A 24,875-nucleotide genomic window follows, 5' to 3' on the forward strand; every position below is an offset into this window, starting at 1 on the left:
TGAATCACGTGAAGAATAGCCCCCCTTGTGCAACGGCATTTCACCAGCTGATAATTAAACACCTTAACGCTACCTGGGGGTTTATATTAGGTAAGCATTAGGGTGGTTAATATTAGGGTGATAAAAGGTGGGAGGGATAATCTTCACTTGATGCCATTTAGGACGTCTTGAAGTACCAACAAAACATTAGTACTGCAGAAACTCACTACATGAAGAACGGTGAGTACGATATTGCACATGAGGGTTTTTACTCTTAAGCTTGAGAAGGAAACTGAACAATAGAGAACACACCGCCTCAGGGTAACGCTGGCCTTTGTGTAATTCATCCTTCTAACATCTTCAGTCCGCTCTTCCACACATCTCTCTGGCTGGTCGGGGTGGCGGCGCATTTCATACCTTGTTCAGCACAACCAGGACGTGACCATACCATAAGCTTATTGTCACTGCTGTTAGACACTGAGTTGCAGTTTTCACAGTGCTGATGCTATGTGAGAGGTGGGTGAAGGGGACCAGGCACTGTCAACAATATGAGATCGAAGGAAATCCCAACTCTGAGTAATAAGGTGACAATGTAATATAATTTACTTCGGCGTGTTTTTAATGGATCACCTGAAGATTTGGCCCCTACCCATTTTTTTTTCACCTGATGATTAAACACCCTACCCTTAGGTGAAATGAGCTTGGGGACTACTCTTCAGGTGATCTATTGTAAGTCGTAATACCTTGTTGGGTTTAGCAGTCTTACGTAACCCACCATACATGCGGGATCACACCGTCAGTAGCAGGGCTGGCACGTGTGGTGGTGGTGGGCCTCCTGTGACACCCACCTCACACGACGGATATTTTTATACCTTCACCATTTTCTCTCACTAACAAAATATACATACTCCAGCTAATTCATCCTTACCTCTCACATCTTCTCTCGTTCCATCATCGCTGGTGGCCGAGTAGAAACGTGTATGGTGGGGGGTGGGGTAATTAATGTTATATCCAAAGGGGTGTTGTGCGTTAACTACTCTTTTTGACTTAGGCAGCTTTATATTCCTTCCACCTGTGGCTGAAGGCATGAAATATACGTATTTTCCGTCCCGCCAGCTCAAGTTTTGCGAAGCTATACAAACTTTAATTTTTCCTTGCATACGACAACACACTCCTCGCACTAATTCCTTCTCACTCACTGGACCTCTTCTTATCCTTATTCAATATCAGTTCCATAACATGTCGACCCCCCCCCCCCACCACCACCACACAAAAATAAATAAATAAAAAATCGCTACCTAAACTATAAAAGAATAAATAATATATATATATATATATATATATATATATATATATATATATATATATATATATATATATATATATATATATACACACAGTATATATAATTAAAATGTCTCATTAGTAGGATTATTATTCCGGTACCTTTTGTTACACACGGCAAGCGAGAAAAATGTTTGGTGATAAGATATAGTCTGAATATATGTTGAAGGTTTGATGAAGTATATCATTTCCGGCGAATAAAGTACTTGGGTTCATACAAAGGCGTGTTAGTTACAAGACTAGCGAGGTCATCCTAAAACTGTATCTTGCTCTTGTGAGACCTCACCTGGATTACGCAGTTCAGCTCTGGTCACCGTATTACAGAATGGATATAGAATCATTGGAAAGAATTCAGAGGAGAATGACAAGACTAATCCCGGGCATTAGGAACCTTGAGTATAGAGACAGGTTAAAGCATCTTAATTTGCACTCCCTCGAGACATAGAGCGAGGGGCGACCTGATAGAGGTGTATAAGTGGAAGGCAGGGCTAAACAAAGGGGACATTACAAAGGTACTCAAACTATCCAACCAGGAGCGAACTCGTAACAATGTTTTTAAATTGGACAAATTTAGATTTAGGCGTGAAATAGGTAAACACTGGTTTGGAAACAGAGTAGTGGATGAATGGAACAAGTTACCAAATATCATCATTAACTCGAATACGCTGAATAGCTTCAAACATAGGTTGGATGCTTATATGAGCAATAGGGGTTGGGTGTAAACGGGACTGCCCAGTATGGACAATAGGCCCGCTGCAGTTTCCTCCATTCTTATGTACTTTGTGGCTGGCTGAGTGACACCTGCCCCCCGCCAGCTGGTCTCCACCTGCCTCATGTTTATCTAATGTCTAACTTCACTCCCCCTCCCCGCACCTTCAGTATACTTGCTTCATAAGCTTGCCTCATACCCGGTGTTACGGCCACCGTATCCTTGACCCAAACTTGCTTTCTGCCTGCCCTTTATACCCAACACTGTCATATCTGTGGTTTATTCATTACAGAGACACGAGGTTAAAGTATCATTGTAAGATAAGTAACTAAGTTGTAGTAGTAGTCAGGCTCTATGTGGGTGTCACTCACTCTACTAATTTGCTTTTCGTATAAAAACAAAATTTTGAAGGTGCACCCTGAGTTGTGAATGTCTTTAATAAATGTACAGTATTAGGATTTTTCTCAATTTACTGTTTGCTAGAATGTGTTCGTGTTAATGAATAGCTTTGTTTATAAACAGGAGGAGGTGTGGTATGGTAAGGAGTGGGTGGAAACACAGTAAGCTGGGAGTTGTTAGACTGCAGGTGACTGTGTGTGTGGTGTGTTGTGGGACGACCCTCTCTGTCTCCCTCTTCCTCCTCCCCTCACCATAATCTTTGCCATATGCCCCGTGGGGTGTCCGGTCTCCCCAGGTGCAGGCTCCTCCCCCAGCACACGTGTAAAAGTTGCCATGAACTTTCAATTGTGGCAGCAGTTTAATTACCCAGTTTCTGCGTTTGTGTTTTTAATTGATGTTCATCAACCTTGGGGGATTTAATCCAGGTTGAGTAGCATATTATATATTAAACTGAGGATAACAATTATATGTGTAGACGGGGACGCAAGCAGAGCATCAGTCCAGCGTCATGTTGCGAGCATAAAGAGAAAGAGATACAACCTCCTGTAAGCAAATTTTTGAGCGTCACCTACAGGGGCAGTAGTGGGGATATTGTTGTAGGCGGTGGAGGTGGAGGTGATGGTTGATATAAATCTGGGGTTGGTAGCGGTAACACTCCACCAGTGATGACGGAACAAAACACTCGGGTGCAGTAGGGGCCTTCCGTCACTGTAATATAATCCTGCCCCTGTCTTCTCTCGCCTCAACCTGCCGGGAGTCACTCTCGTTGCTAAAAATAATTTCTTGATTAGATTCTGTAGTTCAGTGTTGGGTCGTCGCCTATTACCGTGGGAACAGATGTTTCTCATACTGTTGAAGGTGGGGTGTTGGTAAAATGGCGTGTATGCCAAAAAAAGCAGATGCGGAGGGGCTCGTGGTTGGGGTAGAGGACGGGGTGAAGGTCCGCCACTACCAAAACAAAGAGCAGCAGCTGGCGAGTGTGCCCGGCGTGTGGCCACCACCACGCCTGCACACCACCACCCTTCCACCTTTGTCACACCCGTCACTACACACCACCACTCACCTGTCCACTACTAAGCGTTGTTTTGTACCTCCACTGTGCGCAGAGATCATCTTTGTAACTGTTGAAACAATGCTAAGGGGATGAAGGCAAGTCAACGGTTGCGAAAGTTTCGAAACCCAACAACTTGGAGACCAAAAAAATCAGAGATTGCTTTCATTTCTTCTGTAACGGAGAACGAAGCAAAATCCAGTTGAATGACTAAACGATAATGTGGAGTGAGCGGGACGCCAAGTATTGGAAAAGACCGGCTTGCTCTCAGTCAGCTTCAACCCCCCACCCTGCCCCACCTCTGAGCTCCTCCCTAACTTGTACCCAAGCGTCCACACCCCACCCCTTCCCCCCCTCCACCACCTCACTCCTCCCCGCACCTGCCCGCCGACCACGTGTGTCCCCATCCAAACTTCTTGTTTACCTCTTGACCACCACACTCAAATGACACACCTTCATGCACGCAAACACTATTACTGAATAGTTTGTTTATAATATTAAACAAACTGAATTGAATTACTGCCATGCATGCAATGTGTTTATTTTGTGTTGTGCATGTGTGATTCCCGTGCTGAATTATGTCAACAACAAGAAAGTTCCTTATCTCAATTATAACTGGTAAGAGAGATGGGGTTAGTGTGTTAGAGTGAAGCGGTGTGTTATCCTAATGTATGTCAACACCTGATAGCCTCAGCTCTTCGTGACCTCTTTGCTGTGTGGCTGACCTCACTCATTGATATAGTGATTAAGTTTAGGACGTATACACTCTGAACCTTCTTGGAAACGGTGTGTGACTTTACGTGACTTAAAAAATAAACCAGAACATACTAGTGAGTGTTATATTTCGGTTGGGAGATCTGTTCGAGGCTGCCTTAAGGAATGGTCTACTCTATCACTTTATCGTACACACACACACACACACACACACACACACACACACACTCACACTACAGATTTCCCTGTGTCAGTATCCAGCGATACTCCTCGTTATAGCAGTTCGACTTAACACACGTCTCCCAAGGTGTGTATTGACAGGAACGCGTTGACATTATTTTTTACGGGTCGCCAGTACAGGTGTGCATGCGGGCGAGGGTCGATCAATCAGTAGATCGTGCTCCAGTTTCCGGCCATGTGACAACCTTTGGCGCGTTGTACCCTGGATGGTGGGGAGTTCATGTCGTCTCATCTATTTTAGTGTTTATTTGTGTGTTCATCTACAGTAAGTATAGGTGGATCTATTTATATTAAAGATTTAGAAGTGTGGTGTAGGCCCCGCCGCGCTATTCCTGGTCAGGGGGTTTCCTTTGTACTGCTGCTGTTTACTATGTATTGGCAAAGCCCTCCTGAGGAAATAAGAGCAAAATACCCACAGAAGGTCTTAATTTACTGAGTTAATAAGGTGGTTATATTGTAGAGAACAAGTGGTAATATTTCTGCATCAAGAAGGAGCAACTAGGAAGATTTTTGTACCGAGAGAGAGTTGAGTGTGATCCTAGTCGAGCTATTTAGAGTTAACCTTGAGGCTAGGGTTAGCAAGGCCAGTAGTGCCACATTATCAACTCTACACACACACACGCCTATCCGTTCTCCCAACACGACACTGCAGAGTGGGGAAGAATTAGTAATTTACTCGTTTGCCTGTATAGTGCTACACGGATTAGTTGTGTTATGTTTATCAGTGTAGGAGACAAACCATGGGGGGGGGGGGGTTGTGTGCGGCACTGGCACCATTATGGGTGACGGTGCCGTATTGTTGAGTCAGTGTTTGGCTTTGAGCACATGAATGGCACCTGGCGTGCCACGTGCTGCCTTATTAGGGTTTCCTACCAACGCAGCGGCGCGTGCTTTAACCTCGACACGTGTTCCGCCTAGCTGGAGTCAAACACAACACTTCCTGCCTGAGGGCCGTGGCACACACCTTCCTCTTGTACAATACCTCGTGGTTGTGTATGGTAGCTGTCATGCCTCACCATGTTGAACTCTAGCCAGCTGGTGGGGTAAACAATATTTGTATTACTGAGGTTCCTGCTCTTCACCCAGAACGTGGTACCTACTAAATGAATATGCAGTACATGAGAGGGAATTAATTTTGTGTGTGCATGAAGCCGCCCTTTGGTGCCTGTCAGTTGGTTTAAAGTGGCGTGAGTTAAAATGTTTGGTATAGTGTCTATCTATAATGTCTTAATCTGCCAAACAAATACTTAAAGCATTACTGGCTGAACCACTACACATACCTGAGCACACGTGTAGACGAAGCTCGAATTTTTCTCCACCATTCATGGACACCAATTCAACATTTATCTGCCTCATGTTAGTAGGTGGGGGTATTAATTTTTCCCGCATATTCGTATACTGTATATATTTATCTTAACCTAGTCTTAGGTATTTATGTATCAGCTAAGCCGTGTGTAAACAGCACAGCGAGTAATAGGTGTTGAGCCTCAGTTTTTTTTTGGCTTGTCTTTAAGAACATCTGGAGGCCACCATAGGAAATTGACTTTTCAGTTGGGTTAATCTTGGGGAATCTGGTTAAGTGAGTAAGTCGTGCCCAGGGAAACTCGAGGTGAGGCTACCAGACAAACTCCTACTACGTGTGGCTGATAACAAGTGTGGTGTTGGGTGTGGCGTAGTGGCTATACAAGGCCTACCAGGGTGAAGGATCTTAGCACTTTCCCTCTTAATGTTGCTGCCCCTCTCGCTCATTTGTTGAATTATATGTGATACCTATAAAACTAATTGTCTCATACTTCCCCTAGCTGAAGAATCGGTCACATGTTTGTTTTGTTCAACTGAGCATCCCCCGAAATTTTGATATAGGCTGGCTGAGGTTTAGGGGTTGATTGAAAAATAAATAGGTCAGGAGTGTGAGCAACCAAGTGTTATTGTTGTGGTAGTGGGAATGTGTCGACACGTGCGGGAGATTCCTTGCCAAATGCTTTTGCTGATCCACACCCCAAGCCGTCAGCAGCACACGCACACATGCCGCGACTCTTATTGCTACTCAGTTTCACGCTTTTTCGTAAGGCTGAGCTGTGTTCCTGCCTTACCATGGTCACTCACACTACCACATACAGTACATACCCAGCAGTGCGAAGACCAGGGCGCTGCCTCTAATAAATATCTAATTTATTTAAATTTATGTTCACGAACAAAATCCAAATATATCCCTCACCAGTATGGCCCCAGCCTCTCCACCAAAGTAATGGACTTTTTACTTTGATTAAAATTACCTGTATTTCTTTTTTTCATGTGAAAAGCCAATTGATACAAAATCCAGGAGAGAACGAAGAATACATTAGCGCAATTGGAAGTGACTTTCACAGGGAATAAAGTTAGTGAAAGTGGAAGATGCGTTTCACAGGAGAATGACAGTTGTAAGGTATTGGGAGCCAATGCTGGAGGGGCGTGAGGTGGTGGACAATTAATGACAAACTCTGTAGTATGTTGCTTTGTCATCTGAAGAAAAATATCAATTTAAAATTAACTTGGCAAGTTATTTCTATCTATGACAGGCATACTTTTGTAGGGTCATTGCCACGCTTACTCATTACCTTCGTTTTATATCATCCTCGCTTGACAGTGATTTAGGTTCAGTATATTTATGAGTGACAGAAGCAGATTTTTCCTCTTAGCACAATATATATACAATCAGACGCTGTAGTTCATGGCGTATATTACGAAAGTTATGATACTCTCGGTGGATTAGTTGTGTGAGAAGTTGTGCTCATTAAATTGTTAAATGTCCCTACAACTGTGGTAAACCGGCTTCTAAGAAGTGGGTCACACCACCGCTCAATGGACACGGCCATATTTGTGCGTACGCCAGCTAGCCCGTGTACCTGCCTCTTGGCTATCAATACGCCCTACGTCACAGTTGTGACGTCACCGGCTTACTGGCTGCTGATTGGTTAAGGAAATGACGTCAGCTCAAACAACATCGTCATGTGGTGGTCTGGAGTGGCGGACGCCAAGCATTCAACCAAGTGATGTTCTCATTGGTTGAGTGAAGGTCTCATTGCCCAGCTGCGAAAATGACTGGCGGACCCGGCACGCGTCATGTCTATTTACGTCACACTCCTGACGTCACGTCCAGCTGATCGCTCTCGAGGATATGAGGCACCGCAAGGGGGCCTTAACTGCGAAATATATGACAAATTACCTATTAGAAGTAAAACATTTTTGAATTTTTAATTCAGAATGGTGTATCAGTCATCTACCTACTTTATACTATGAGCTCAACGAATGTCTTGTAAGAAATGAGTTGAAAATAAAGCCGAACAAATATTCCCCACCAGCGCGAGCACAGGGAGTGGGGGAGCTGGGAGCATCACAGGGAGTCGGGCCGGGCTTCCCCTCTGTGATCGCGATTCGCTATCAGTTTGCTGCGCTTTGTCCACGGGGTGGTTGTGGAGAGCGGCTCGGCTCATTTTCTTCCATTATTTATTTATTATTCATTGTGACAACTTTTGTATTGTATTATTAGGAATATATAAGGTAATTGGATAAGTTTCTGTTTGTGAATTGTCCTTGGATCTTTATTGTAGACTCTAGAAACATTTCGTTATGAGTGGCGACACTGCTGCCAGTGAAAAGGCAATGATGCAAGTTGCTGGCCTTATTCTTATATAAATTTATGTCCGATGTTGTGAATCTTAGACGTGTGACCATACTACGGTGTGACATGTGTATAAAAACGAATTTAGTGATGATTCAGTGCTGGTGAGATAGTTATATATGAAAATATTGATCGTGATTGTGTTGGGAGATGTGACTCCAGTTTGAAAGTTAAACGGGGAGGTGATGTGGCCCTAGCACCCCACCATGTTGTGCCAGTGTACAGTGCCCAGTGCTTCAGTGACTTGCATTTGATGGTAAAAAGTGATGTTTTCTTCATTTAAACGTTTCCCTTAAAGTTGAAGCTTTTATGGAGTATCCGATGTTGTGGTACATTAATTTCGTGTTTTAGTGTTATATTCAAAATTGTTCTGTGCAAAACAATTATTTACATCATATGAACAAAAGAAAAGTTGTATGTGATTGTGAAAATCATGATGCAATTATCGAAGTATGAAAACTGTGAACCAGGTACAGTGAATCCAAATAAATACAATAATCGGGAATACTGTATTAAGTGTTACAGACATCCTGGGAAAGTTCGAGTTAGCAAAGTATACCATTGATATTGGTATTATCAGAGGAGAGAGCTTAGTAGCCACAGTGTATACTTGTGTGCTCGAAAAAAAAAAACGTCAAGTACCAGGAATGTTTTTGTGTTGAGTGATGTGACAGAATCAAAGCCTTGAAAATTTTATTGGTGGTTATACTTTTATATTACACATTGAAAGTGGTTGGTGCATTAAGCAGTGGAAATTGTACAATAAGATAAACTCGTGTATGAGCGAACTGTAATTGATAATGCATAATCTAAGTGTTAAAATTAATTTTCATAGATGTGTAGCTGGTGTGTGGATAAGCCAGAGAAGACATTTGAAATAAATCCATAATGAAGGTGAAGATACAGTGAAATGAATAAAAGCATATCTATAAATTGTGACAAGAATTATGTGGCTGTACTGTACTAGATTACAGTGTGTGTGTGGATAAACTAACGTTCATAATTATGTAGCTAAGTGTATGTTAAGGTGTTGAAAATATTTGAAGTGTTGTGATGTGGTGCTGTTCTACAGGTTTTTTCTTTTCTTTTCAGGTTCAGCCCAAAACATAAAATGTTTTCTTTCCACAAACCTAAGGTGTATAGGTCTACCACAGGCTGCTGCATCTGTAAAGCCAAATCTAGCAGGTTAGTACTCGTGACACGGTTATTTATGGTTCTAACATTATGGTTTTTGTTGTACATACAGACACTGAAAGTGTATCCACAGTTGTCTATGCTGTCAGGGTATGGCATTATACAGAAAAAAAAAGAATGTTCGGTGGAGAAATGTAATGGCAGCAGTTCTTAAGAGGCCAATGTTACCAACATGGTAAATCAACATTGTTATTGTATTAAGATTAAACTTATTGTTTTCAGATTCATGGTAGTAATATAATTATCAATGGAGATCATATTAATGTAAAAATGTAGCTATTTTAACAGTGACTGCATCATTCGATCGCTATTACTTTTTTGTGTGGTGTTTGTCACTGGTGCACATTTGTTGATAAGCTGTCCAGGTTTCTACCTGCTATTGCCAGTGAATAGTTCGTTTTCCATCACTTGTTGTGACTGCTTGACAGCGATGGAATCCATGTCTAGCCACATGAAGTTCCTCCTTGATTCTGATGGCAGTTCCTGATAGCTCAGTCCTCGTCACTCGGGTCTTGGCTACACAACAATACTACTGCATAACACTTATTTCAGGGTTCGTTTATCAGTTAACTTCCCATTATTGTTTGTATCTTATTACAAACAGGGTAATTTCACTTTTATGCCCATACATTCAGCCCTGACTATGACGCTGGATAGCTACATCTCGTACTCGGGCCCTCACACACACTCTAGGCTGTGGTTCGTTCATATGGAGGTAACTGTACATCTAGAGGTCGAATAACAAATTACCATTTCCGCCAGTACAGTAATCTATTTTCCCCGAAGAGTGCAGTCATCACTGAACATTTCATAAATCTGGGAGCACCAATATTGTCTCTTATATTATTTACATTGCTATTAACCCCTCATGTCTGTGGTCCCCGTCCCCTCTATGCTGAATAAAATTGTCTGGCATTAGCCACATGCAGAACTGTAGTATATTAAAAGTGTCATCCCTGCAGTGAAGGGGTTAAGGTGCCTGGGGCAGACAAGACTGTATAACCAAACACACTTGAGTGCTTTGATCATTGCACATTCATCATTTTCCATGCCAGAAAGGAATATATAAAGTTTTAGTGTGGTAAAACTCCAGATAATGTACAGTATGCTGCAAAATGAGAATGACATACAAAAATGGGATTTTGAGATTACGTACCTCTGTATGTAGCACCCAGTTTCTTTTATCTCTTTGTTGTAACCAAATCTTCCTGTTTAGAATTTTTGACAAAAGTACAAAACTGCACACTGAGTTTTATTTTTGTAATAGAATTGATGAAATTTTTTCTGCAAATAGTGGACTTGTTTCTTGAATGACAGCCCTTATGAACAAGGGGATATAGAGGGTACTGTATCATCTGTATGTCTATCATACTGTTTACTGAAGGTTTTACAAAGTTTTGCTTCTGTTTCTGTGTGCCCTTGTTGTTTGTGATTTGAACAGAATACTTAAGTAGGTGTTTGTAGCTGCCTCCACCTACTATATCTGTAAACAATCTGCACTACGGAGTGATTCACGTCTTCCCCAATTGTCATTGATTACACATTGATTTATTATGTTTCACAGTAATGTATGTTGTATTTGTACTAATAAACTGGGCTGGGATGAACCTTTTGATATATTATAGGTTATGTTTTATTAGGGTGCCTGATAAACGAGAGGAATTAGATCATCATCTTGGTGCATTAACCATTGTTGGCAACAAGGCCACATCCATCTTGTTCCTCAGCAGAAGCCTTTGATATTTTTCTTTCTATTCATCTACACAGTTTTCATTCTCCACGTGTGCGGCAAGTGTTATCCTTCATCCCAAGAGTACCAGAAGCCATTGCTTTGTATTCCTTCTTGTATTCATTTTAATCCAGAGTGGAATTCTGCTGTTCCTGATTCTAGGTAGGGTGATGTTTCCCTATACTTGTATAAGAAGAACATAAGAAAATAAGGAGTCTGCAATAGGCCGGTTGGCCTGTGCATGGCAGCTCCTGTCGAGAGTTACTACCACTCTATCATCCATGAATCTATCTAGCCTCCTTTTGAAACTTTCCAGAGTTCCCACACTTACTACAAAGTTGCTAAGCTTGTTCCACTCGTCCACCACCCTATTTGTGAACCAGTTTCTTCCTATCTCCCTCCTAAACATAAACTTAACCAACTTGAATCCGTTGCTCCGAGTCCTATCCTGCTCGGATATTATAAGAACTTTATCTATATCCCCTTTATTGATTCCTTTCACCCACTTAAATACTTCTATCATATCTCCCCGCACTCTTCGTCTTTCTAGGGAATGCAAGTTAAGTTTCTTTAACCTATCCTGATATGGAAGGTTTCTAAGTCCCGGAATCATTTTTGTCATTCTTCGCTGCACCGACTCTAGTGAATTTATATCCATTCTATAATAGGGGCACCAGAACTGAACTGCATAATCGAGGTGCGGCCTGACTAGCGCAAGATATAGTTGCAATAAGACCTCTGCACTCTTGTTACTTACACTTCAAGATATAAAACCCAATACTCTGTTTGCCTTATTTCGAACATTAACGCACTGTTTTCTAGGCCGTAGGTCCGGGCTTACAAGTACCCCTAGGTCTCTTTCACAATTCGACTTCTCTAGGTTGATGTTGTTACTCTAGTTATTCCTGGCTTGATTTCAATTTGTTCATTCTGGATGAATGTGGATTATCCAGCAACACAGTGTAACTGGTACAGTATGTGTACTAGAGAGCCATGGATCAATTAATTTTATCATCTTCCATATGTCACTTGGAGTGTCTGAACTCTCCTGCCAGAAAATTTATAAGTCCCTGGTTGATGGGAGTATTATCTATGTTGCATACATTAAAATTTGCATGATTAATATCTGCAATAATTCCATTTGTCATCCAACACCTTGCAAATTCTTGCTAATTGGTATCCCACCAAAAGTCCCAGATTAGCAGAATAAGCATTAAAAATATATGAAAATTTACTCGACTCAAATTTTGAAGCAATTTACTTCGTTGGTTAAAAATGTCCCTTATAGCTTGCACTCCTATGTCATATTTATTTGACAGCTGATTAACACTTTTGCCACACTCATGCTCTTTAATTAGATGTAATTTATTGTCTAGTTTAAGATTTTTTTTTCAGTGGCACTTTATGATGACTAGTGCCAAGTCCAGGCAATGGATGGTTTGCTGCCAATTTATACTTAAAATCACTGACTATGTCTCTACTGCACTTGTACTTCTCTAAAAGGGAGAAAACACTTAAAAATATGTACACAGTATACATGAGCAAAAAATACATTAATAAAACATAGATAAGTGCTTAATATTGACGAACATTTCGTGAGTTCACAATCACTGTGCAGTATCAATTTGAATGTAAACAAACAGAAAGCAGGAGCTGTGACATCAGAAGCTATACTTAATCTAATAATCCTACTGAATATTGAATTTATAAAGCTGCCATAATGATTGCAATAATTTTCTTTAAATTTCAGAACAACTTTTGTAATGATTTTTGGTAGTTACACAGTAAATTATTATTATTATTCTGAAACGAGCATGGATGATTGATAAGTACGGTAACGCTCGGAAAAATGCACGGATTTGAGGAGACAGATGTCTGAAACACGAATTTGCAGTGTCAGGTTGTTCTTTTTTTCAACAAGCCCTGATACACCAAGAAATAAAATATCTTGGTCATGATGGTATCATTCTTGGGCTCGGTCAGTTTTCCTCCCAAAGCTTTCGGTGACTACAGTGAGTCAGTTAGCAAAGATCTTTTGGTCAGCATCAGCTTTGGGTTGCTTTCCAGACTATGTGGGACCTTGCACACTGTGACCATGTCCTCTGTTTGTTTGTCTGCATCAACAGGTGGAGTGATAGAGTCAAGTGAAGCCATCACTTTTGGAGCTATTAGGGCAATATCAGCAGTAAATCTATCTTCTATATTTTTTTTTATATTTAGGAAAAATTTTAGCTTTTGTTTCTGCTGGCAGTTAAGGTTTGAGGACGAATTTGTCGATGTACGTACTGAAAAATATATTAGGGCAGTAGCTAGCTACTGTGCGGAAGTTGTCATACTCTCAGTCATAGTCCATTCTCAATAGCTGCATTTAGTTTCACTAAAGAACATAGTAGGCTGGTGTTTAAAAGAGAAAATCTAAGTAAAGATAATATTTTTTTGCTTGAAAAATATATAATTACAGAAAACTCAATAAATCAGTTAATCCCTAGAAATTAAATAAATTAAATTAGAATACCACATCTTTCAGTAATTCACTTAAACAAAATATTGAAGAAAAACACTAGATGTGACGTAGAAATGGGTAATTTAGTACTCTGTACAGTACTTTGCAAGCTTTTGCAACTGTTGGCTGGCAGTAAATCAATAATATTGCACAAGAGTTGCTCTGGTGTAATATTGTGGCTTTCTGTTTATTGATGATGATTACTGACCAGATTTCCTTTCTGTGTAAATTAGATATTGTAAAGAGTTCACTCGATCGCATTATTTCCAAATCAATAAAATTGGGAGAAGATACTGTAACTCCAGAAGTGGGTCCCATCCATATGTCCATTTTGAGTCTTGTCCAAGCTCAAGACTATCAAACCTCAAATGTAGGGCATTTTTTGTACATTATTCCCAATTTATATCACAAATTTTGTGTGTAGGAGAAATAGCATGTGGATCCTGATACTGTATTGAAGATACTGTAGCCCTCTTTGTTCATATTTAAAAAACAGTTCGTACTAGGGTCGGGCTGGCCTAGTGGATACAACTCTCGCCGCTTGTCCCAAGTATCACAAGTTCACATTCAGGGCACCCATGCCCACAAGTCCACTTCAACTTAATAGTTGGGGAAAGTGAAGGTGGTTGAGTGTAGCTCTGGACACGCTGCTTCCAATTGTTTTTTTTGGGGGAGGTTAATTACTGAATAAAAAAATGCTGCATCTTATGTACAATTCCAAATGAGCTTTTGGCAGTTTCACCCTTCCTGGGTAGGGTTTCACCAACCAGGTGGATATAGCACTTGCCATGTGACTCAGAAGTTATTAGATTAATTCCTCACTGAGTGTGGCAACCCAGTTGTCCCAATAGCAGAAAGAATATCCAATTTTACATTTTGGAAAGTGAAAGGCATTTGGGTGCATTGTGACCATTCTATTTCCATGTGTACCAAAGCCTAAATTTTCAGTTTACTCCACACCTATGGTCCCACTTTCACTTTTTTTTTCTCTCTCTCAAATATAGTATGCAAGGTATGCAGAAGAATTACAGATGAACATGAGATTTAATGAGGTGTTAAGACAAATCTTAAACTGCCATTTGAAAGAAAATTGAAAGATTTGAGATACTGGCACCATATGGATGTTATGCAGTTATGGTCTTTGTTCTAAAATACACATATCATAACTTAGCGAGCCTAATTCTTATGTTATTAAGGTACCAGGTAGCTATTATATGTAATAGCTGCAAATGTTAATTATCCCACCCCACCATACAGATAGATAACTAGTGTACATCACTGTCATCTGGTCATATCTCTGGGTACTATTTCATATTCAGTAATTGCTGTTACAGTTGTGACATGGAGTCTATGGGGTTTAAACATAACCTTTCATTACACTGAAAACATATTAGTGAAAGTTGATAAGGTATGATAATGATACAGTGTATTAAATTAATGGAGATATTTTGAAAGTTTCCTGGGTACACTAAAAACCAGCAGTGATATTGTTTATTGATGCTGTCTACTTGGGGAAATTGCCCAGGAGTGTGATAAAACTGCTTTTATTAGTCTAGGTGTTTCAAAAAGTCTTGTAAAAATCATAATTCTTCCTTTGAAGATAAAGGAAGATGGCTATTATAAGCCTATCCATCTTGCTCTGGCCTTTGGCACTGTGCTTACTCGCTACACCTTTTTTTAGCCCACTTATTTTGTATTTGTGTAAAAAAATATTCAAAGCTGTCCTGTGACAAATTGTTGAGTTCTGCCAGTTGTATGACTAAATAGTAAGCCTTAATTAGGGGATGTATTTCCAAACAGATTTGTCCATATGGTCAAAATTTTCAGACTTATTACTGATAAAAAGTTTGATTAATTGAAAGTTTAAAGCATGATGGTTTAGATTATTATTATTTTTTTATTTATTTTTTATGTATATTCAGAGATCAGTTGTGCCCGAGAATTTTACTGGAAGTTCGTAAGCTTTACTGTACAGAGTAGCTCGATAATGCTGTTTAGAAAAATATGTACTGTATTTAAAATTAGATTCATTTTATTCTGCTTAACAGTAAGTGCTGTAGTTTCCACACTAAGTTATACAGAGTACGTAACAACAGTATGTTAAACCATCAATTCATTAAATAATTCAAATGTGTTATATTTTATAAATTGTAAACGACAAATGAAAGTATTGTATTGTACAAGTGTGCTGTTAGAGAGTTGTATTTAATACAATAAATTATGCTTGAAGCTAGGGAATATTTGATGGTCTGTTTATATTTAGTTCAACGGGTGGTGTTTGTTCTTGGTGCTAAGACATTGCGGGTGCTTGTGGCAAATTATATTGGCATTTCAGGGCTAGCAATGTCACCTGTGCCTTAAATATTAAAGAAGTTAATACTGTGGTTTCATTATATTGAACATACAATTACAGGGAATGATTTTTTTATAGACAGTTTCACAGTACTGTAGCCAGAGTACAGAATATGTGGTGTTTAATTGAGTGTTTTATAGGATTCTTTTACCTGTTGGGAGCTAATGGTTTAATTTTTTAGACCCTGGCCAATTTTTAATACTGTTTTGAAAGAACTGTACTCCTTTAGTAGTAAGGTTCAAGAGTGTTCATTAATTAAGATAGCTACATCTTTTTTATTATTTTTTTAGCGTAGGTTACGCACAAGATATTCTAATAGTACATTATTAACTTTGCACTATGATAATTTGCGATTTGTGTATCTGAACAAAATTTGAGATTTTGGTAATACACTGTACTGTACTGTATTACATAGGGTATGAGGTGAGGCAGTGAAGGAAACTAGCATATGACATATTGCCCACTGTATCCTGTAGGTACTTCCCTACAGTGTTGTGTTAAATACTGTACTTTTAAAGTTTTCATTGCATTTGCCACAACTTATTTTGCATTTGAATTTGCACAAATATCGAAATTCATATACTATAAGTATACCTGTGAATATAGTTCTCAGTGCTTTCAACATACCCTAAAATCAAGCTCTCTCTGAAAATCTAATTCATATGTATGCCAGGAGGATTTTGGAAATAAATTATCAATGGAAAACTCTTGTGATGTTTTAGATAAGAAATATATATATGCTTACTATAACATGACACTAATTAGATGTTAAATATTTTTTAAATGCAGTAATGCCTATCCAAAGTTTCTACCTACAACTGTTAAGAGTAGCTATAAGTTGCCATATGGAAAGGGACTCATAGTTTTCATTATACAGTACAGTACTGTACAGAATGCTGGTAGTGAGACTACAATTATTTTACACATACAGATAGTATCTAGATATGCAGAGACTTGAAAAACATTGCCTGATTGAGTTGTGTATTGGTTAGTCAAAAAACTTGGCAAAGTGTAGTTAGTGGAAAAGGTGTAGTAAAAAAATAAAGGATTGTTGTATGCTGAAAAAGTTTGCTCTTCTAATACTAGTACTGTACTGTACAGTATTTTGATCATTAGATCCTGTGAATTTCTCAAACCATACATATTTTAATTATAGTTGGATGCAAAAATACTGTAACCATCCAGTGTTTGACAGAATCTTGGGACTGTGAGGACTACATTTTTTAATGCAGTATTGCCAAAGGATGAGCTTGCCTCTTCCAACACAGATTAAACTCTAGTTGAAATTTGTTGCAGATATATATATATATATATACAGTTTAGTTTTATAGATGCTGCAGGCATGACGGAAGGATAATTGCCAAGCTTGTGTATGTATGGTCAAATTTTTATAATGATATAAATAAGAAAGATTGGTAAACACCATTGATTTTATTCAGTGTATGTGTTGGGAAGTACTGTACATTTTTCCATAATGCTACTAGTTTTGGGGAAGATCTCCCCCTCCATAAGCATACAGTACTGTACAGTATTTTCATCTTTGCAGGTATGGTCTGAGAAACAAACATAAATTATCACTCATTGAAGATATTGTACAATTCGCTGTATTAAAACTATATACTCTACAGTGCTGTACATATAGCAACAGGGGTAACTTAATCACTAGTGGTCACTTTGGGAAATAATTTTCTACTTAATTAAGGCACCTATATATCTGGTTCATTCTCAGCAGTACCTGGTAGTATAGTACTGTACAGTACACTAGACAATGAATATATACAGGTACCTTGGCATCATATTGGGGATGTCAATGTCTTGTTGTATATTTTGAAACTACTGTTGTTCTTCAAAGAATTTGTGCTGTAACTGAAGCTTGTCATGGCAGATTTTGTTTGAATGGCATATGTATTGTAAAACTTCAGACATAGAGCAGTGTCTTGAAACTTCTCTTGTGTACTTAAAGAATGTATAATTCATATGACCTTTTTCTACAAGGTCATTTTGTAAAGTTTACAAGATTCTCTGCACTGTTTAATGTTAGAGTAACATTTGGGGTCTTAATTGTAAAGATATAGTATTCCAAAAGTTACAACATATGGCACTTGAAAAGACCATATGTTGCAGCTTTTATTTATTAATTTTTTACTAGCTACTGTACTTTAAACCTTATGTACAAGATCTTTTTACACATTAGACTTCGTATTGCAGCATCTCATGTAGTTTACACTCAATAAAAAACTACCGTACAGGTGGGATCCAATGATTTTCCAACTAAACATTCCCGTTGTCTCGTGAGGGTTGGTGGGCCTGAATGTGAGACATTTCGTACTTAATTTGGTAGGCCGAAATTAGCTATTTTATTGACAATATTGAATTATTTTGTTACATTATGACTGGAGAATGTCAGTATATCTACATAAGTTAAACTGCATGTTATATTAAATGTTCCACACACCGTGGACTACAGTAACCATGGAAGTGGATGAGTTGCCATATAAGAATGAATTATATGTTTGGCTGAATTAGTGGATACAGCTCCTCCCCGACTTACGACCACCCGGACATACGACCGCCTCAGTCGTACCAAAATTTTGTAAAATTACATATTTTTGAGTCCCAACGTCCGTGATTGCGCTGTGTACTGACAAAATTTTCGTTTGTAATTCACTTTAAAATGGCTGGCAAGCTTAAAAGTGAGAGTTTTGTGGTGCTGAGAAGAAAAAGACACCCATTTTAAATTTTCTATGTATTATTTAAGCATTTTCGACTTTCGGCCATTTCGACTTTCGACCTGGATTTGGGTCCCCAACCCCGTCGTAAGTCGGGAAGGAGCTGTATAGTAAAGGTATAAGATTATTTTGCAACCGAATTTCGAATCTGTATCTGTATTGCTACTTCACTTTGGGCTAATGCCACATTATTTAATTCTTTATTCGTATTGGAAAATATACCATGCTGTTCCGAAACATCTGAATAGCTCCACAGTTTCACATGCCGTCATAATGGAACCCGGCCCAATGACGTTTTACCATACGGTCAATGATTCCGGAAAGTCTAGTGTAGGTGCTCCTATACTTGAGAACGTTCATCTTACAAACTTTCAGAGATACAAACATCATCACTGAGGGGGGCTACCTGCTAGAACAGGTGTTTAATGTGGATGAGACTGGATTATTTTGAAGAAAATTCCAGATAGAACAAACATTACCTAAGAGGAGAAGAGTGAGCTAGGTTTAAAGGGTATAGCTGTACTAAATATCCATAATCTTTTCATTTTTTACAATATGTTTGGTATCTACAAGAGTAAAGTTGGACTTACAAACAAGCCTCAGGAATGTAGCTCGTTCGTAAGTAGAGGAGCACCCGTACTGTACTGGGTTTCGTTTCAGAGAGCCGATAACTTGTTTCAAGCACGTGTGGCCGAACTTATACACGGGCAAGGCTACCAATGCTAGGAATGCCTCAGTGGCCTTCTTGAAACACTTCGTTTGTAGTGTCAGTTTGTTTCGCACAGGAATTGTAACGGTAGGTTTTTTTTTCCTAGTGTACATACAGTACTGTATTAGTGGTTACCAGGATATCTCCAAGTTTTAATTTGCAATTTGTGAATCTTGGCACAATTGCTGTACCGGTATATGGACCTGTTGTTTATTCATGAGCAGGTTCCTCTCGCTTAACCATAGTCGTCTTGCAGTAGAAAATTTGTTCGGTGGCTTTCAGCAGCTTTTAAAAATAAAAATTATGTGGCGCTGCCTCTAAGAAGGGCGACCTACTAGCGAATTTGTTTTCTATGGTATTGTGCAGTCAGACATGTGCTCTATCATGTGGTGTGGAGAAATATAGGAAATGCGCTCTTCTAGCCAGTGGTACCAAGGGTTCTTCCAAAAATGCTATGCGGGACCAAGTGAAAGCTCAGCCAGGCAAGGTGTTACATACCATAACATAATACACAATTTTTGTATGATAACACCATCTATAAACTTTGTCCACGTGCATTTTATAGTTTTATCATTTATGGTTACTTATACTGTACATAATTATTTTGTAAAATATCTTGTTAATTCTTAATATGACAGCTATTTATTACCATTTGCATTCAGCAGTATAGTATTGGGGGAACCAAATTTAACCAGGGGGTGCTGATTATTAATTCTGGTGTCCTAGAACCTTTGATGCAATGTACAGGTATAGCACCTTTACTAAATATATTTGGTGCTGCAGCACTCAGCACCCCCCTTTTTTTTTTTTATTGCATTCAGGCATTATTATGGAATGTTATACATTTTTCTCATGTACTGTACAGCCATGAAGTACAGTATTATCCAAACACTACAAAATGAGAAAACTAAATAAATTAATATAACAAAAAAGCACAAATTATGGACCAGAATACAGTAGAAGAAAATCAATTGCACTTTTCTCAAAACTATTGCTTCACCCACTTGTTGTCCTTATAGGCAGCACCTCATATATGCTATACTGTGTGTGGATGCTTGTTGTGTATATAACAGATAGTTCAATCAGTAGATTCATACGTTCAGTGGCATCAAACATATACAGTACTGTGTAGGGTTGTTCACAAGTCTTTCGCTTGAATTTGATGAAACTTGCTTCTGCTACAAATTACCATGGATGAATAAGGAAAATGTGGTCAGGAGGATTTATTTAAACAACTTTTGAAAGGGATATTGTCTGCATTTGTGGTACCATTTTTGCTTATGTGAAGAATTTCTGTGACATGTAATGGTTCTCATTATTTTCTTCTTAAAGTGTGAGAATTTTACTACCCATTGCCTTATCTCCATCTTGGTTAGAAACTTTAATCTAGATCTATTAATTTTTGCAAATGGTAGTTTCCCCTTTACAAAACATTGCAAACTTAGCTGTCTATTGTAAAACATCTTTATTAGATATTCAATTTCCTTTGAACATATCCCCAATCTTATTTATCACATTGCCATATTTTGCAGCTCTGGTTAGATGATATATTATTAATATTTACACATTGAAATTCCATTTGACAAAATCAGTCCATAGCTCTTTAATCCCCTCCTCCCCACAAAAAAATATGCTGCACTTGTTATCAAATGAGATTAGATGTCATTTTTTGAAAGTGAATTAAGCTTCTTTTTGATACTGAATATGGTTGGTATGAAGTACAGTATTGGATAATACTTTTCAAAGTGATGGCTAGACAATTTACCTTCCCATGGCCTTTCGATACAAATTTTGTTGCTAAGCGTTCCTGTACTGGTGCGACCCCTGCCGCTCAGCTGTATTTCACACTGAGAGCACCCCCTCCTGTAAACAGAAACGTGGGAACAGTGGACCGGTCCCATCAACCTCTTAAGTACCTCCCACAAGCCTCATGGGCTGGCAAATGTGTCTTTAAGGATGCAATTTAGGCCTGAATCACTCTACCCAATGTTTACTAGAATGGAAAACACGTTCTTGTTACAGACGCAACCTACATTGAAAGACTGCGAGGGGGTGAGGTTCTGACAATGGCCAGGAGGACTAGGGGGTTAATGATAAAGGACTTTTAAAGTGAACTGCTCTCTCATCCATAATGTAGACCCTTCTCATAAGTGATGTAAACTCACTGAATCTAGACTATCCTGATGTAACATCATCTTTTACATACCATACATGTTAAGTATCCTCAATTTTCCATTGAAATGTCAAGTGTGTATATACAGTTATATCTCCATTAGCCGGAACAATTGGTGCCGAGCACTTCTGGGAATGAGAGATTTCCGGTTAACAAGACGACTCAAAGCCGGAAAAAAAAAATCCCTCCGGGTAACAGAAAATTTTTCTTGGAAGTTACAGAAACTGCACATTACATCATCTCTCGAACCTGGAAAGTACCCTCCATCCTCAGAATTTTGTGGGGACCAGAAATTTTTTCACGGAATTTCCAGAACATATGCCTGATTTTCATCTCCCAAACCCAGAAAAAAATTTCCCCATCCCCAGAATTTTCCAGGTACTGGGAAAATTTTATCTGATTTCTGCAGAAAATGTGACCCCTTGGAAAATCGTTCCCAGAACTGGAAAATTCTGGCTTTGGGAACGACTTTCCGAGGAGAAATCAATTTCGGCTATCGGCGGGTTCCAGTTATGAGGGATTCCAGCTAATGGAGATATTAATACTGCATACATAAAACAGCAACATGTATGCTCGAGTTAGCATACTGTATATGATAAACTGAAGGCTTTAGTGTCTCATTGGGAATTTGTAGTAATGTAAAGGATTGTAACATCAAATTTATAAGTTATAAATACAGTAGTTATATAAATTTTGTACAGGGGCAGTCAAGAATTAAGCCAGGGTTTGGTATTGTTCACTCGTAAATATTTGCCATACTATTGATTTTTTTATGGTAAAGGTCATGATGTATGCTAGGCAGAATATGCTCTTCAAGTTAAGTCTGCATTTTGATGTGTTTATGGTAAGTAATTTTAACTTACTACTGTGGCTACTTATTACCTTGTTTCTCACAATTATTATTTTTTCTTTCACAGCTCAAGATTCACAGATTCCAAGAAATATGAAGATGATTTTGTTGATTGTTTCAATTTGAAAGAGCGAAGGTCTGGCGAGATTTGCAATGCATGTGTACTTCTGGTGAAGAGGTGGAAGAAGCTGCCAAAAGGAACAGATCGCAACTGGCATCATGTAAGTAGTTAAGCCTGTCTTTTGGTTTATATTAACAATAACAAATATTACCAACAGTGTACATGACAATGAAGCTTAAGATAGAACAATGCAACATTGTGACTGAGTCTTTTGATATTGCTCTTCAACTATGCAGTCAGTGCCAGAGCGAGTACTTTTGAAGACATTTGAAGGGCATAGAATTAAGTTTCAAATGCCAGTAATTGCAGAGAGTATAGGTGAGTTGAAAAGGTTCCTGTAGAATTAAGATGGAAAGAAATCCTTCAGGAAATATCTCATAGCCATATGAGCAAAATAAAAATTCTCAAATGACCAGACATTTTTGTTTTTTATTTATGGTACTGTATATATATTCTAAATATTTTTTTTTTTTTTAATACAGTGGTCCCTCGGTTAATAAACACAATTCGTTCCAGAAGGTTTCGTTAACCGAATCCATTGTTTCAATGGGATAGTGGGTAATTGGTTCCAGTTCACAAAAAAGTTCATACAAAGTAAAAAAAAATGCAGTAAAGTGCACTTACTTTGAGGTGTGTATGTAGAAGGCTCCTGGTTGATGATGATGATTTCTTTTTGGGGGCAATCCCCTACATCCTTGTGTAAGGTGAAGCGCAGAAGCATTTACAGCGTCCAACAGGGAAGCATGCTAAGTTCATGCTTGCCTTTGTCTCATGAGTTAAGGGTGTAGAAGCCTGAAGAGTCAGTGGTTTATGTCATCAAGTTATTGGAAGCTCCAACAACTCCCTGAATACGAATTTGCAACTTTTGACTTACAACAGGTACCTACTTTACTGCTAGGTGAACAGGGACTAATGGGGGCTAGGAAATAAGTCCAAACAACTTCCACCGGCCTGGGAATCGAACCCGTGACATCTCGCTTGCGAGGCAAGAACGGTACCGCTTCTACCACCGGTCCCCTGATGATGATGATGGGAATTAGAAGTAGGGTGGAGGAGAAGGGAGAAGAGAAGGAAGTTTGGATGGAGGAGAAATCACCTTTCAGGGGAGCCATGCTTGATGCAGTCATTTCACCAATAAAATTTTAAGTTCACTCAGTGTAATTCAAGATTATTTTCTTTATATCAACACTGCACTGCGCTATATATTATCACTATGTTAACCAAAGTTCAGAATGACCAATAATTTCAATGAAAACTGCAAAAATATTCAAGACGCCAACAAAATAGGTGCTCTCTCCACAGAAAACAAAGCCAGACTGACGCCTGGTGACCAACCCACGCATCTGATGGGTGCACAACTCACTAGTTCCCTGTACAGTACAGGTTGACAACCCTTTATCCGAAATCCGAAAGTTTTTTTGTGGGTCAATTTTTTTTTCCTTTCTTTTTTTTTTAACAGGGATTAGCCCACCCGGGCATAAATCACTGACTCACATCGGGGCCTGGTGGGCAAAAATGTGATAGTAATAATAATTATAATAATAATAATTATTCATAATAAATAAAAAATTTAATTAAAATACTGTACACCAAAATAAAATAATAATGATAACAATAATAATAATAGTAATAATAAAATATAATAATAACAATAAAAAAATACAAGAATGAAAAAAAAAAGATCTAACGTGAGAAATGCGACGTAGACCTATGAATTATTATTACAGTATTATTATTATTATTATTATTTTTACTACTATTATTATTATTATTATTAGAATATTTTCGCCCCCCAGGCCCCGATATGGATCAGTGATCTATGCCCGGGTGGGCTAAAAAAAAAAATCTGAAAACCGAAAAATTCCGAAATCCGAAATGCCTCTGGCCCCAAGGATTTCGGATAAGGGATTGTCAACCTGTACTGCATATATTATCAATATGTTAAATAAATGTTAAAATGACTAATAATTTTAATAGAAAACATGCATAAATATTATAAACATAGAACAGATTACTGAATTGGCTGAGTACCCCCTCAGCTGATCAGCTGATGTTCAAAACAAAACGTGATTTTCGTAAGGGTTTCGTTAATCGTTTTTTTTGTTCGCTAACCGAATTGAAGATTCTTATGGAAGATAATTCGTTAACCGAAGCGTTCATTAACCGAGGGACCACTGTATTTTAAGTGTCTTGTTTTTATATTACAAGCAGCATATTGTATCTAATGATATTAAGTTTGTCGCCGAATGGGATTGCAATTGTCTAACAGCTCTCTCCCCCCTCCACCTCTTGTCTCCTACCCACCCTTCCCTCATTTACCTCTTCCTCTCCTTTTCCTACGTCCTTTTTCATTTTCTATACCTACACTTGAGGAAATGCAGCAATCTTATCATAATGCATTTGAACAATTAAACCAT

General features: G+C 38.7%; 1 protein-coding gene across 1 annotated transcript in view; it reads left to right on the forward strand.

Moving 5' to 3' along the window:
- LOC121878507 (SIN3-HDAC complex-associated factor-like) overlaps positions 1–24,875 on the forward strand; it is a 44,478-nt gene that overhangs the window by 13,033 nt on the left and 6,570 nt on the right. Inside the window, exon 4 of the mRNA XM_042384765.1 lies at positions 22,405–22,558. Within this exon, the coding sequence (XP_042240699.1) occupies positions 22,405–22,558 (154 nt within the window). The remainder of the gene's footprint in view (positions 1–22,404; positions 22,559–24,875) is intronic.

Source organism: Homarus americanus, unplaced genomic scaffold (assembly GCF_018991925.1).
Source record: "Homarus americanus isolate GMGI-L3 unplaced genomic scaffold, GMGI_Hamer_2.0 scaffold41027, whole genome shotgun sequence".
Taxonomy (NCBI): Eukaryota; Metazoa; Arthropoda; class Malacostraca; order Decapoda; family Nephropidae; genus Homarus; species Homarus americanus.